A 16,527-nucleotide genomic window follows, 5' to 3' on the forward strand; every position below is an offset into this window, starting at 1 on the left:
ATCTATTACTCATTTGGAGTATCGAAACTCCTTATTTGCTATATTTCAATTTAACAAATTTTGCATTTTGAAATGACTTTGTATGAAAATATCACATGGTTTTGGTTTAAAGCCACTTTAAACAGTACCCTACTGTCCCAATATGAATACTAGAGGGTCATGACCTGTGAGGAGTCATACTCATCGAAAATGACTAACCTGTACCTAATAATCCTGTCTGACCAATACGTGGTGTGGAGCATTTGTACTTCATTTGGCTGACTTATACACAAACATTTATATGATCTGTACACAAATTTAGAGAGCCTGCACACTAAGTACCCAATTATTTTCATATTTGTTGCATTTGTAACAAGTTGGTATAAAAGCAAGATGTCAAAAATGGGACTGCTTTAATCAGTATATATTTATAATAATTTATTCACAGCACTTAATTCACATCACACAAACATCTTAACACCACCATATGATGGCATGTATTTATTAGTAGTGGGACAATGCATTGGCTGATCGCGATTGTTTACTTCTCGATACAAGTATCAATCGCACGCTAAGAAAAAGTATTGATTCATACTTTAAATTTATTTGTTAATTACTATTACACCAAACATGTATTTGTGCCGACACTAACATCTCAACGTCACCATATATTTCTTGACTCAGCACATTTCTGGTGTTCCCCACCATCATATTGATGAAATTTTGCTAAAAACAACATGAACATATTATGTATTTGGTAGCACATATGTGCATTCCCATGCCATCTCTCATTTATCACATTTATGAAAATATTTGCTTCTTGATATAATCAGAATGTCTCATAGAATGGCCAACATTCCTCAGTTATGCCCCATTACTACTTCGCCAATAGATGGCGCCAAACGCTATGGTCCTGCGCGTACTTCCGGTATATTACGCGGTTCATAGATATTTGCAGGACCAACAACTACAACAAAGTATTTACAATGCCTTCGACGTGCTGCTGTGTCCCGGGATGCTGCAATCGAGGTGGTTTGTCGTTTCCGAGAGAACCCATGTTGCTGAAACGATGGTTGATTGCTATTCGGAGGAGCGACGAATCAAACCAAAGCAAGATGTGGAAACCGTCATCTTACAGTGTTGTGTGTCATTCCCACTTCAGGCAGTCTGATTTCATTGCTGTAACTAGTTATGGTAAGATATTTGGGTAACTTGTTATGTTTCGATTCGTTGGCAGATTTAATTAACGTGCATGCCAATTATATTTGTTATATTTTCTTGCATTGAAATTACGAAGAGGGTTTTACGTGACTCAGAAATTTGTATCCATTATGCAGAAATGTGAAGAATGGACGCAGTCAAAATAGAATATGTTCCGTCCCACGGGACACACTTATTTTCACAGATAGTTTGATTTTGTCATTGAGTTAAATTGAGTAAAGATTCTTACAACTTCGAAGTGTGTGATTTTTTTTATGATAATTTGTGTTCCCTCCTGTCAGAGTAGGCAGGTAAATTGGAGTATTGGCTAATTCTAATGTAATCATGTTTGTGTGTGTTTGCATGTGAAGCTATGAGTATATTTCATTGTTTTTTAAAACCAAGATAGAAAAAATGTGTCATTTTTGCCTTACTATAGTAGCCATTTTTTTGCCAGTGATGTTTAGGTTTGACCCTCATATATTTCATGCAAGGGCCTTTGAAATCAATTACTGGGGGTCTAGTGCATACCCAGTTAATTAAGGTAAAACCCTGTTTACCACTATTATATTCCTGTTTATTAAGTTGTTGATGTTTGACCATAACCCTTCTTAGTTTTCTTCATTAATTTGTTGAATTGATGATTACCAGGAATGTCAACACATATTTGACGTTTTTGCCTTTAATGCGTCATGTTACATTTTCCTGCAGGTGCTTGTTTTCCACAGAGATGAGGCACAGATGATTCAAGAATACAGGTTCATGTTTGTTCACTTTTGATATGTATTTGTCAGAATAGTGTCATGTGTACGTGTTGAACTTCAAGACACTTCTCTGTATCAGGCATTATATGTATGTAATGTTGAGACTATATCTACGAAATTGTCAGCTAATTTATATCATAATTTTCCATAATTTAAATGTGTATCACTATTATGTTCATAATGTTACAAAACATATCTACCCCATAGAAATTTGTTCTTTCCCTGCAAATTAACTTAAATCTAATCATAAAAAGTTATCTCACAACTGGTAGTCAAAAGATTGCACAATATCTGTTTGGAAAATAATAATCAACTGCTGTTTTCCCCAGGGTGTACACCTCTGAGGAGACAGAGAAAACCAGATGCTGTACCATCAATCTTTCCCTGGACTGATTCAGCCAACACACTTGAGGCCGATGGAGGCTTAAGGAAATCCCGCATTGAAAGACGTGAGAGCCAAAAGAGGACATTTAAAGCAATGGATACAGATTGTGATATTGAATGTGACATCAGTGAGGTAGCTGGGGAGGAAATAATTGACAATGTTGAGTTGGATGAAATGAATACCGACCTAAACATTTGTTCTGCAGATAGTGCAGAGGTTGAATATGAAAGTACATCAGCTCAGACAGACAAATTTCCAATGCTTTCAGTACAAAGTATTATGTTTAATGCTGCAGCAATTTTGTTTTATACAGGACTGTCCAGCTATACAGACTTCACCTTTGTACTTGCAAGTTTGGGTCTATGTGCATATCACCTAAATTATCTGTACAGCAAAGTTGACAGTATGACTATCAGTGTGGAAAATCAATTGCTTTTACACTTATGAAACTGCGCCGACATAAGACTAACTTTGAACTTGGTCTTCATTTTGGAATTTCAGAGAAAACTGTATTAAATGTATGGATCACCTGGGTAAATTTTATGTATAGACAGTGGAGTGAGCTTGATAACTGGCCAGAAAGAAACTTAGTGCACTATTTTTGTCCATGTGATTTCAAATCCAAATTTCCATCCACACGAATTATCATTGATGGTACTGAATGCCCCATCCAGAAACCAAAACGCCCCATAGCTCAGCAGTCTACCGACTCAACGTATTAAAATCAAAATACTTGTTGGATCCACACCAGGTGGTCTTGTGTCATACGTGTCTCCTGCGTATGGTTGCTCCACAAGTGATTGTCAAATAGTAGAGCGTAGTGGTTTGACAGTGATGTGCGACCCAGGAGATAGTATTATGGCCGATAAAGGTTTCAACGTACAAGATATTTTTGCACCAAAAGATGTTACCATTAATATGCCAACATTCTTCTCAAAGAAAAACCGTATGTCTGGCAAGACTGTTATGCGTGATAGGAAAATATCAAGCAAAAGAGTTCACAATGAATTTATTATTGATCTGGCAACAACATTCAAAATACTTACTGAACCTCTTAACAGTTCAGAAACCAAATTAGCCACAGAAATAACCACGGTTTGCTTCATGCTTTGTTCTTTCAAAAAGTGCATTGTTCCCTCTACTTGCTAATCATATTGGTTAGCAAATCATTAAAAATATCTGTCATTCCAGTCGGACGTTAGTCGGTCGTAGAGTATGGAGATATGTTTCTAATTTCTTTCAACAAGGCCTGTTATTACGTTTGCTACATGATTAAAGATAATTGTTGCTAAATATTCATGAGGATAAAGTTAAATGTAACAGGTTATCGATTATGTATCATGTTCAGACTAGAATGGGAATTTGTGGTCAAAGAGCAAGTTTGAAGCAAATTTACCATTTGTGCAGCCACAAACAATCATACTCTTTTGTCAAGGTACAAACATAAATGTGTTAGTATCAGAGCTTATGATAATATAATGCTAAACTTCCTGTTCAATGTGGTGTTAAACCCATCTCACTCACTGAATTTGTTTTAAATTTATGACATCAGTAACATGAATTTCAGAATGTTGACAGTGTTTGGTGCATACTGTTACATTTTGCGGTAATATGTCATTATCCCCTGCCACAAAGTGGGAGAGAGGTACACATTTTTTGTCCGAGCATAATTCGGAAACTGTTTCATATGTTATTATGAAACTTTGCACATGTATCAAACACAAGTTGAACTGGTGCCTTTTCCTGTTTCCATGGCAGCAATTTGGATTAAACCCAAATACTGGTTGCTTTTATTTCACGAACTTAAAATCTGAATAAGTTGAAGTGTATATTTCTGGATCATATATCCATTATTTTTTCAATGGATACATGTTTACTGAGAAACAAATTGTAATTTATTGTCCTAAGTTAGGAGGGCCATGTTTAAATCTGTTACTTTGTGCATTGTGGCTGTAATGAGGACACAGTTCTAATGTGCCCCATGGCTGTGTATTCTTGTTTCATATGATACCGGCAGCAGCTAGACCGGTCCAGATATCTGGCACGTCTTAGTGCTGTTGCTTCAGCTCTCTCAGATGTTATGAATGGCAATCACGACAAGCAAGAAGTCAATGACAATGGGTTTTTTATCATTCCCACAAACAGTTCAGCTGCAGAAAATAATCACATGACAGTTGTAATTCCTCAGATACAGAGCTGAAGGAGTATGCTTCAAGCAGTGATGATATTTATGAGTATGGACACTGAATTGTGATTATGTATTGCACTGTAGCTTCATCTATATTTAAATATTTAGATCTTCCAACTATTAACTACTGGAGTACTTAACAGATGGTTGTCATCGTCACAAAGTGAGTTAAAAGTTAATGTCACATCAATACTATTTCAGCCATATAGCGACGAGACCAAGTTGATATACACAATTTACTCATGAATGCAAAGGTATATTTAAAAACAATTTTTCATACACAATTGGACATAACAGTATCATTTATACTGTTTTAAAACACGGGTTATAGGCCACCAGTAACCAAAGCTAGGCCACCTCGCAGGGGATCATGGGGACTTACGGTGCCTCTGCTTCCTGCACGATACCCCAGCAGGATTTATGTCATTAACTAAGCCACTGGTGGTTGTGCTCAATACTAGCCAGTCAGCAATGAGCTGGCTTAAAACACTGGTTGAGGATAGTTACATTGATTATGATAGGATTACGTGTCACACGGTTGTGGGGGGGGGGGGGGGGGGGGGGGTGTGATATTATGATATTAAGATTATTATCCAACTATTAACTACTGGAGTGATTAGAAGATGGTTGCCATTGTCACATAGTACTGTAACAGTAAGTACTAAATGTCTTCATAGACATCTGAGATTGTATTTATTTACACAAGTGAATGCATCAATGTATGGGGCCAGAGTTCGACCTGGTTTTGTCTGATGCAATTCTTTTCACGTCAACATGCATCTGGTGAATTATCATCCTTAAATGGAGCCCTGCAAGTTTTTTCATAACTATTTGTTTGTGAATGTCCATATATGCAGAATATAATATGTTCAGCATTAAACATTGAGACTACAATTCTGTCTTTCTTGTTTATAGGGCTGATGACCATTGACACATGAGTATCAGCAGTTACTGAAATTTACCAGGAATACCTGTCATAATCTCTGAAATAGAATTTGTCAAGTAGTGCCTTTTTGAAAAAGGTGTCATAAAATGCCACAAGTTTTTCAACCATAGATTCAATGAAATGGTCATCTCGGGATACAGTAAAATATTTAAAATCCTTCAGCGTGTATACAATAAAAATGCACTGTTTTCTACCAGTACAGTAGAGCTGCCCTTGCACTTGAAAGAAATATGGCTTGCTTTTGTCAAGGGTAAGTTTTCCCTCAGATACCTTCAAATAGGGAACAGTTATCTCAGAGATTAGACAATCTTTAGATGCAAATGGACATTTCACTTCAATGGTAGTATCATCACCGAGAATCTGGTGAAGCTGCGAGAAATGGATGAACATCTGACTCAAACATGCCACATGGCGAGGTTTTGAAACCACCTTTGCATATTTTCTGCCATGTCTAAGTGGTGGACTTTGAATGTCCTCGAAAGGCTTAGTCATTGATCTAGCAAGTTTATGAAAATCAGTTTTGTCTGTTGCCAAACAAATTTTCCCAAAATTGGAAGAAGAAATTCTCTTTGTGTGTTCAGTTTTCCATTCCTCGCTCTTTGACTGTTTACAGGTTATTATTTCAAGGTTGGTTTTGTCCATATCTGATATTTCTGATATATTCTGGGATTTCAGGTATTGGTCAGCTAAAGATAACTTAAGATAATCATGATCATGATTAACAGCAAATGGATTTGCTGGAGGAAACATTTTAGCAACTGGAAATGGATTGACACTAGGGTGGTTCAACCAAACATTGCAGAAAAAGTCAGGGTAATTTGGCACTTTGCGATACTGAACTGGTCGTGGGTCAAATATAACATTCAGTTCACTGTTGCATAAATCAAGGTCAGTTGCTTTAATTGGACTGCCTTTATATGGTTTACTTTTATGAAATGTTTGCAATCTTTGTGTACATGTTTCTTCTGTTAAAACATCGCCAGTTGTTGAAAATTTGTGCATAGCATATAACACTGCACAAATATGTTTGCCATGTCCTGATGGACCCTGGCCTGCAGCACACTCACACTGCCCCTCCACAACAGAACCATCGTCATCAATTGCAATATTGACTTTGTAAGTCACATGCTTCTTCATTTCAGCACGGCACTCAGACTTCAGGAAACACATGTTACTAGGTTTTGAATAACGAAAAAAATTCAAAAACCTACTAGTGTACAGATTCTTTGAACTTGAACCAAGTTTCTTCTGAAAAGGCTGTAAGTAATAATTTATAGCTTTGTATGCTAAGAAAGGAAGATGACTGTCACCATTTACATCCCTATAAGTTTCAACTAGGGGCAGTGTCATTTCAAACTCAGCTTCAAGTTCTGTCTCTCTCCCAAAATTGTAGTTTCGGTCATAGCTCTCGAGTCTGAAAAACATTTGAAATAAACAACTGTAAAAGAAAAAACCTGATTGAAAAAAATAACTGTAAAATATATGGACTATTAAATTATTTTTGGAGTACACAAATGTCTTAGTTTCCATTTTGTCAAAAAGTAACAATTATTTTAAGAACAGATCCCTGTAACTCCAAAGTCAACAAATCAGTATTTCTGTCAGTAAGGAAGCTTAAGCCATCTCTGCATTGTTATCAGTACTAAAACTTGACTTTTGTTCAGTAATAATATCTTTACTTGCACTACAGTAATTGTATATAATTTTGTTTGTTAGAAAAACAACATATGATAATACGGATATTAATATTAACACGAGAATAAGACATTGTGTCACAAAATAAAAATACATGCATTGAATAAGGGTTCCTGATGTGTTTGCCTTCGACCGGAATCGAACCAATGTCTAAAGATTACTCTGTTAGACTACCATTCAAATGCTTCATTACATCTAATCTTAATATTAGAAATATGAACGCGGTTATACAAGTATGGACCCATCATATTTGTGAAGAAATAATAAATATGTGAACCTTTCACACTTGAGGATGAAATAAATGTTCTGGGTGAAGCGGTATAGGAAGGTCACATCACAGTACATAAGGTCACATTTTTATGTCAAATTGTGTGGAATCTTCTTGACTAAATATTTCAGAGCAGGTTCAAAAGTAAATTTCTAGTAGTGAATTTGAAATGCTAATTACATCATATTTGCAGTATTTGACTGACACTTGGGTGTCATAAAACAAGTAGTAAGAAACTTAATTTAGCAAGTGTAGCAAGGGGGCATTATGATTATTTAAGCTACATTTTTGGGGACTTGTCATTTATTTGGGGGTGGGGGAGATAGGAGAAAATGTTACATGGACTGTGTGGGGGTTGGTGAGTTAAACGCGATGCACTCCTTAGACCGCTTCCAAGATAATATCTCTGCTTAAATTTACTATGTATATTCGTATCGAAGAACAATTTTTTATTGAATAATTGCCCAAATAATTATAGAATCTATAAACCGGAAGTTATCCCAACCTCATGTAAAAGGGTGTAATATTTTGCACACTGCCAGTGAGTCATTAATTCGAAGAATAAATTATTGTGACTGACATTTACCTTCCGTACAAGATCCGTGGTCACCGCTCTTTCCCTTGGCAGTGCAACGCAAAGCGTCCTTAGCAACGGGGGCATGTTGTTTACGTGAACGAAAACTGAAGCACTTATGTTGTCGGCATTATCGCGTCGATGCTTACGTCATTTGTTTAGCAATCTCAGTTGTCTAAACTAAACATATGTTCTACCAATGACCATGATACCAATATTGCACTGTGTAAAGTGACAAAATGGGGAATAATTACTGTTACAATCTTATAAAATAACTGCTCAGTAAGAAATGCTAAGAAACAGCAATATTAGAAACTTACCGTTCTATCAGATCGATTTTTCTTCCTGACACTCTAGCACCTCGTGCTTTGAGCTCAGTCTTCAGTTCGGGCAACTTCCAGCTTCTGTAATTCATGATAGAAATAGGCCTTCAAGTACTACCGGCTGTTTACAGAAAAGCAAGTGGGTCAATGTCGACTGAAGTTTATATATGTTGGACCGTACCTACCGCAGCGCCGCCAAGCGGGCAAGGGGGCGCAACTCCAGGAATGTTTGCCATTGACCACTAAGACATGAACACAATGACTGTCTTCTGTCCCTTCCTTCATATTGCTTAAGTGGTGTTTCAATAAACAATGTCGGCTTGGTAGAGCACAGTACTCCATGATATCGCTGGTAGAGCAACTTTCGAACTTCTTTTGTGGATGCCCATCTTCCAGAGGCAAGGGAGTTAACTGACCTTAATTGTCCAGTTTCAACCTTTGCCGAACTAGGCTGGAATTTCTGAATTGTAGCGCAACCAGTTGCTATTACAGGTTATACCCCTTCTATGTCCTTTGACAATCAGAATGCACCTCTGATATCACTTGCATTTGCTTCAAAGAAAATGGCGGCGCCCAGTCAAGACAATATGATCGATAATCAAGATCTATATTGTAATAAAACATGTCTTACTTCGCGAAGTGCATCCAGTCATGTGAGCACCTTGATTAAAAACATGAAAATATTTGGAAAATATCTGTTGAAGCTAAGTTGAGGGTACACATTCTATGCAAATCCTGCAATTGTCAGAAGTTTACACATCAGTTCACGAATCTGATTTCAATTTTATTATGCAATTTTGATTGGGCTCTGCATGGACTCTATAGTCCAGCCAAAACGTAACTCCATAATTCCAGGCTAGTTCGGCAAGGGTGGAAACTTGACTTTTGCAATCAGTTAACTCCCTTGCCTTAGAAAGATGGTGGATGCAAAAAAAGAAAGAGAGATGTGAACTATCACACATTAGTGGGAGGGAGGAAAAATTTTATTAGTTTTAGATGGCCACATTGAAAGCTTTGAGCTGAGTGTGTCCATAGGATGTTCAAGATATTGCCATGTCTCCTGAAAAAGTTAATGTGACTTATTATTTGGCAAAATTGTATTAATTTGTTTGTGTACCTGTTGTCTTCTAGAATTTCCCCTAACTTGGTATGTGGTTATCCAAGTCTAAGACCAGCTCTAAGGATGACACAAGCAGCAAGCAAACTACCCAAGGAATTGGAAGTCAGCAACATGACCTGTTTAACACACGCAAGAGAAGGAGGTGGGAAGTCAGTGATGAGTATCTTGACAACCGTCGCTCAGTGTCTGAAAAACCCAGTACAGCTAAAAAGACAAAAGCTGCCGCAAGTACTAGTCAGTATGAAGATGAGGTGTCTGATGAGGAGTTTGTCATCATCGACTTGTTCTCCTCTGATGAACATGAAACTTCAAGTCAGATGCTCAAATCTGATGTTAAGAATGTGTCACACATATCATCCTCCCAAAAGAAAAAGACACCGAATGACACCAGGAGTACTGCCTCCAATTCGCAGGTGTCTCCAATCTACAACACCTCATCTATCTTTAAGAAATTCCAAAATCAAAGTGGAGGTCGGGGAGCAAGCTCATCAAAGCAAGGTTTTGATGATGAGATGATGTTTACACAGGATGCAGGTGACACTGACTTACCTGAGCTCTCCTGGCCAAAGAGAAGGACTGTCAGACTGTCTCAGAGACACAGTTCAGCTTCTAGCCAGAGTCAAGCCAGTCAGTCTCCCAAGAGGAACAAAAGCATGTCACAGATTGTCAGTCGAGTCATCTCAGATATCAACAGTTCTAGTTCTGACGCTGAGGAAACATTAGCTGAAAAGTTGTTAACCTTAAAGAGGCATGCAAAACAACAGTCTGCTGATTCTAAAAGTAATAAAGCTAAGAGTTGTGGTCAGGTTATGAAGTCCCCTGGAGACACACTTACCGCCTTGAAACCAAGACCTAACAAGTTGTCGCTAAACAAAAAAACCCAGAACGTTTCTTCTGACAGTTTTTCTGACTTTGTTATACTAGAAACCTCAAATGGAGACTCTTCATCAGATGACATACCTACAAGCAAAGAGAACATTAAAAATGAGCAAAGTTTTGTTGCAATTGCAAAAAGGGGGAAAGTCTCAACAACCTGTGCCCCATATCGTGGTGTGTATGAGAAAGACAATAAGTGTGACAGTCAAATATGTAAGGGGGAAAGGCATAAAGACATTGGTAATGTGACAAAGTCCAATTCAACATCAGTTTGGCAGTCTAGTGCAATGACAAAGTCTAGTAAGAAGAATGCTTCCTCCTCTGCTTCAGACAGTGAGCCACCCCTTTCCAGGGCTAATCTTGATGCTGATAGAAAGAAGGGCCAGGCACCTTACAAATCAAGGACCTCAACAATAACCAGTAGTCGGAAGGCTAAGATAAAGAGAGACTATGAAAGTTTTTCGGATGATGACATATCGTGCCATTCTGAAGCTTCCTCTGACTCTGAAGGGGAATACCATTGTCCACCACTTCCACAGAAGGCTTCCAGAAAGTCCAAGGCTATTGTGTCTTCTTCTGATGAGGAGACACAGGAATATCAGTATGAGCAAGGTGAACACCAAACAAGAACACCTGCCCTCTCCAGTTTCATTGTTTCCCAGACTGCCAAGGAGAAGCTCAAGAAGGTTGTGTCTGCTACTTGCAAGATGGAGTGTAGGAGAGGAAGCACACAAGATGGTGATGCCACACAACAGTATGACTTCAAGGTTTATGACAACAGGAACCTTGAGTCCATGAGTTTTCAGACTGCAGCTGATATTAAACAAACAAAGGAAACAAAATCTGCTCAAGGTGGGGAAACTGTACCTGGATCCAAAACAAAAGATGATGAGATTGACGATGAACTGACCCAGCCCCCAGACACATTGTTTGACTCCCAGGAAGGTGACGACAGTGATATCATGGTGATTGGTCTTGATGAGGACGTGACACAACCAATGGAAGAGGACGATGAGGAACTGACCCAGGAACCATCACAGACTGTTTATGGGAATCCTCCTGAACTTTCTCTGGTTGATGCAATGCTGCATCAAAAGTGTCCTTCCAATATATCAGATGTTGATCCTCCACTTCTGAGTCAGCAGGTCTTGAATCCAAAAGTCATATCCTGTGTCAAACCTCCCATGGTGGAAACTGCGATTACCGGCAGATCTTTTACAGAGTCGAAGAAAATTGAAAGTAGATCAGGAGGTAGCACTGACAGCAATGCCAGTGAAAATTGTCTTTTGTTTAAGCCTGTATGTGATAGTAATCGAAAGGGAGAGGAAATAAATGAAAATAGTGGTGTTTTTGATCATTCAAAGCATTCTGAAATTAGTGTGTCAGGATTTCACGAAAAGTATGTTGCAGCTTCCAAGCAAGATAGGGCAGAGGACACAAGGAAAGAGTTCACTGATATTCCAGATGATTTTGAAAGTATAAAGGTGAAAAAGGAAGGAGTCAAGATTAAACAGGAGAAACTAGAGCTCCCTATAAAGCTGCCTTGTTACACACAGGAGGAGGATGTCATCTTTGTGTATGATTCAAGTGATGATGAAGCCCTTATTGATCTCTCACAGACCAATGTTCGCTCAGAACACATCTCGGACACAGACAGCATGTTTGACGTGTTTGACCACTCTGACACAGAACTGTTTGACCTTGACTTTGGTGAGGAGGATGTGACCCTGGTTAATGATTCTGATCAAGACAAATCCCTTGAAGAGATAGCTGAGGAGGATAGAAATCCCTTTGATCATCTAGGAGAGTCTGATGAATCTGATCAAGAACAGATTCAAGGGACAACCACCACTAAGAAAAAAGGAACATTTGACTTTGAAAGTGTTTCTGATAACAGTAAACATGCTAATTGTCAGATGTCTTCAAAGCCTGGAAAGAGAAGAAGCATTTGGGAGATCAGCTCAGATTCAGACGAAGAGGAAATTTTCCATCCCGAGCATGGGTCTCCACATTCAATGTCTGTCAGTAAAGTACTGGAAACAAATCAGGTTGAGGATATTTACCTGGCAGAAACACAAGTAGATGACGTGGAGGACAATGGTGAGATGCTGGAAGCATGGGATGATAAACCTCCAGGCTTACACATTGTACCAAACTACAAGCAGTATCCTCTTACCAGTGACAACAGTGTGTTTAATGTGTTGACTGAAGTTGATGACTCCCTTGATGATAAGAGCAAGGACAACTATGTGATAAAATCCAAGTGTGATTTAGGAGACAACAATCAATGTCATAAGGAAAGTGAAATCCAGGCTGGCAGCAGTGTTGCTATACAGCTGTCCAGGAAGGTATCAAGAGGTAAAAGTGTGTCCTTTAACTTGCAGCAGGAATCTTCAACAGATGATTCATTTCTGTCTGATGAAGACATCTATATGGCTGCAACGCAAATGGATGCAAGTGTATCTGAAGCTTTGCAAAATAAAGCCAACAATTTATCAAAAGATAAAGCTATTGTTAGCTCAGATAATACCCAAGTTGTTGTAGCAAGGAAAACAGAACTATGCCAGGATCAACATGTGTGTAGCCAAGAAAAGAAAATGCGAAAGACTGCTTCAGTTAAGTCAGTTGTATGGTCGTCTCCCAATGTAGAAATGAGGCCTCCAGTATTTAAACCTTCTAAGTCATCCATGGGGAGGAAAAGCACTATTAGTCATAAGAACATATTTGATGTTGATACCCAAATTGATTGTGCTCATCTACCATCAGAGGTGCCATCAAAGACTTCAACACCCAAAGCAACTGATGTGAAATCGAAAGTATCTCTATTTGGCATGACCAAGTTAAACCTTCAAAAGTTATACAGTGCACAAACACAGTCTATGTCCCCATCCATTCACGCAGACTCTACCACAGCCCAGAAAGCTGGGGTCGACCCTGATACAGAATCTGATGATGATGCTTTGTACAGAGCTCTGGATGACCTGGAGGAGACAAACCTGTCATGTCTGAATAGCACAGGACTCGCAGAGAAGGTGCTTCACAAGGACCTAGAAGAGGATGTATATGGAGCTGCTACACAAGTTCAGCCTGAACCTAGGGGAAGGAGTAGCCAACAGAGGGATGTGTTTGGTGCTGCCACCCAGGTTGATCCTGCATCAATGCAGGATATGGAGAGTCTGCAAAGATCTAGTGATGAGGAAGTTCCTCCTTGCATGGATGTTGATCCTTTTGATGTGATGACTCAAGTTGATGAACCTTGCCTCACAAAGTCTCTGCAGGTGGAATCTTGTGGAAAGGGAGTACTGCCTGAACAGAGGAGAGAATCAGCAGAAACCAATCTCCCCAAGATTGCACAATCTGTGATGAAGAAAATAATGACCAAGCATGTCCAAAGGAAGAGCATCATGGTTTTGCCCCCAAAAAGTAAAGTGTCTGAGACACAAGTGAGTAATAAACAAGAAGAAGAACAGATGAAAACTAAGGTGGCCCCGATCACCAAGTCCAATTTTTATAAGGCAACCCCTCCAGTAAAGACTACATGGTTGTCCAAAAGAGTTCCACCCCCAAAAACAGTGCCACAAAAAACTGGCAGAATGATCAAAAAGAAGAAGCAGAAGAGTGAAGACATTGGCTTCTCTCTGACACAGAAGATACAGACGGCCAAGCGGCACCAAAAAGAGAGATCTCACAAGACTGCTGTGGATCCTCTGGTGCCTTCAGCCAAGATGAAACCAGCAGGTAGGTCAGACATGCCCAGAGTTACAGTAAGTATGTGTATATAGTAATATTTGTCATTTATTATGTAGTCCATATAGTCAGTGCCTTGTCTGTCCATCCGTCTGTCTATCCTTCCGTCCGTAATCATTTTGTTTCCGGAGCACAACTCAAAAAGTTGACAGATATTTCAAACAGATCCTGAAGTGGTGCTGTTTGCTATATGGGGATTTTGGGCATTTTTATTTTTCTCGATTTCCATGGAAAGAATTTGGATTAAATGTTACCAGGCAGTAGTGGATTTTGTTGCTGGAACACAACCTGAAAACCATGAAAATCTTTTCGTTCAAACCTGGTACATGGATTAACCAAGGACTGAAGTGGTGCTTTTTGCTCTTTAGGAATTTTTCCCTGTTTCCATGGATACAAGTTTCACTTTGACTCTGTTCATAGTGGTGTGTTTGTCCGGACCATATCTCTAAAATTAATAGGTGTTCTCTCTTAAAACTGTGCACACACAAAGACCAGGTTTTCAGATGGTGCCTTTTGTTATTCAGGGTTTTTTAGAATTTATATTTTTTCCGTTTCCATGGCAACAAGTTTGACTTTGACTTTGTTCGTATTGGTGTGTACCTGACAGAAATACAAAGTTCCAAATCCCAATTCCATGGTATTGTTTTGATAGTTGAATAACTTCTCTTGTATCATGTGGTGTATGCGAACAGACAGATTAGATTGAAATTCTCAAATCAAGTTGTCCTTAAAGTAACACACAGATGATTGTTCTTTCGAATTTGTCATCTCTGGGGGATATAGAAATAGGCTCAGTCTGTCCATCAAGTTTTGTTTCTAGAGCAGAACTCGGAAAACATAAGAGTTAACTATACAAAGCTTGGTACACACATTCACCACATGGTGTAGATGTGTCTTTTGCTATTTATTCTTCGCCTGCATTTTTAATATATTTTATATAAACTTTTGAAATTTTGACTTAGTTTCTGAACTGAATGAAAGCAGTGGGTTTGATTTCCAGATCAGGACTTAAAAATGATTAGAGATATCTTTATGAAATATAGTTCACACATTCACCATATGGTTCAGATGTGCCCTTTGCTATTTATGATTCCCCAAATTATTTTGGTTTTTTTATAAATTCTATTAATTTAGACTAGAATTGAATGGAAGCAATCTTAACAATTGCACCTCCGTTCTGTTATGTACTTCTCCATGACACTTACAATATCAGTCTAAGGCTGTTTTTGAGGGGTCAGCATGCTCACAATTTTTGTACCTTATACCTTATGTTTTTGTCTCAACAAGGCATAGTTAATAATAATATGTATTTCATATTTCAGCACTGCACACAAGCAGCAGTGATGTGGCTCTGCCTGATGAGGAGGAGATCATGGCCAAGGGCCTGCCTCTGTTGACCTTCAACAAGCTGGTGGAAAAGCACAAGCCAGATAGAGCTGGCAACAAGACCAGCAGTACTGGCAAACATGCAGATGAACACCCATCTGTTGTTGACATGGAGGTTGAAAATATCACCTCCTCTGTGATAAAAACCAATACTGAGACCTTGCTTTCATCTGTCAAAGACATATCACGTGTGTGTGGAAAATCCAAAGACAGATCAAAGTCTACATCACCAAAACCATCATCATCCAAGACCTCTCATAGTTCATCCAAACATTCCTCACGGTCATCCCACCCATCTCACTCTTCGCATTCAAAATCAGTGTCAAGCTCATCTAAAGTAACATCTAGTTCATCCAAATCTAGTTCATCCAAAACAACACCTGGGTCATCCAAATCTACATCCAGTTCTTTAAAATCAACATCAAGATCAGCCCATTCACGATCAAGTTCAACAAAATCTACATCGGGTTCATCCAAACCATCATCACGGTTATCACCTGGTTTGTCTAAGCCACTTGGTTCATCATCCGTTTCAAAACAGTTATCTACTCCGTCATCGAAGTCATCTGGTTCAGTTAGACCATCACCTTTGTCACAAAATAGTAGACATTCAGTTGCTGACAGGAAAGATTTAGTTCCACCCAAATCAGTAGAGAAGAAATCCTGCCTCGATGTTAGTGCCGTCGAGACAGATGCTTCTACACCACCCCCTGAGAGAACATCAAGTCCTACAGCTTCTGCTCAACCAGCTAAAGAAGCCTCCTTTGATCTGTCGATGTACCCTCTTCCTGCTAAGGCCAGGACTACCCCCACTCCTCTGGCTGGGCCAGGGAAAGAAAACAAAGGACAAAGTATTGTGGCTGGGGTCCCAGAAACAGCTTCCACTTTAAAGACCACAGCGTTCCATGCCCCTGAACGCTTGTCTACACCATCTCCAGCCCATCTTCCCAATGACTTGCCACCTGAGAAGCTGCTCAGGACACTCAGTGAAAATGACCCAAGGAAAGCCAGCTGGGTAAGTAATTTTAGAACTGTGCTCTCACCTGTTGTATTCCATATTTGACATGTTTGTACAT

General features: G+C 39.0%; 1 protein-coding gene and 2 pseudogenes across 2 annotated transcripts in view; 2 read left to right on the forward strand and 1 right to left on the reverse strand.

The window, feature by feature from the left end:
• The window catches only part of LOC139473631 (uncharacterized), a 56,404-nt gene that overhangs the window by 422 nt on the left and 39,455 nt on the right, over positions 1-16,527 (forward strand). The window contains exons 1-3 of one of the 2 annotated variants that reach the window (XM_071256306.1): positions 6,687-6,721; positions 9,454-14,056; positions 15,388-16,466. In XM_071256306.1, the coding sequence (XP_071112407.1) occupies positions 9,472-14,056; positions 15,388-16,466 (5,664 nt within the window). In that variant the 5' untranslated portion in view covers positions 6,687-6,721; positions 9,454-9,471. Of the gene's footprint in view, positions 1-6,686; positions 6,722-9,453; positions 14,057-15,387; positions 16,467-16,527 lie in introns of those variants that run through there. The other variant, XM_071256305.1, reaches the window with a different exon arrangement.
• Positions 1,149-3,571, forward strand: LOC139473633 (uncharacterized; annotated as a pseudogene).
• On the reverse strand, positions 5,475-8,414 carry LOC139473632 (uncharacterized; annotated as a pseudogene).

This window comes from Haliotis cracherodii, unplaced genomic scaffold (genome assembly GCF_022045235.1).
Source record: "Haliotis cracherodii isolate W230 unplaced genomic scaffold, xgHalCrac1.p SCAF_3, whole genome shotgun sequence".
Lineage (NCBI taxonomy): Eukaryota > Metazoa > Mollusca > Gastropoda > Lepetellida > Haliotidae > Haliotis > Haliotis cracherodii.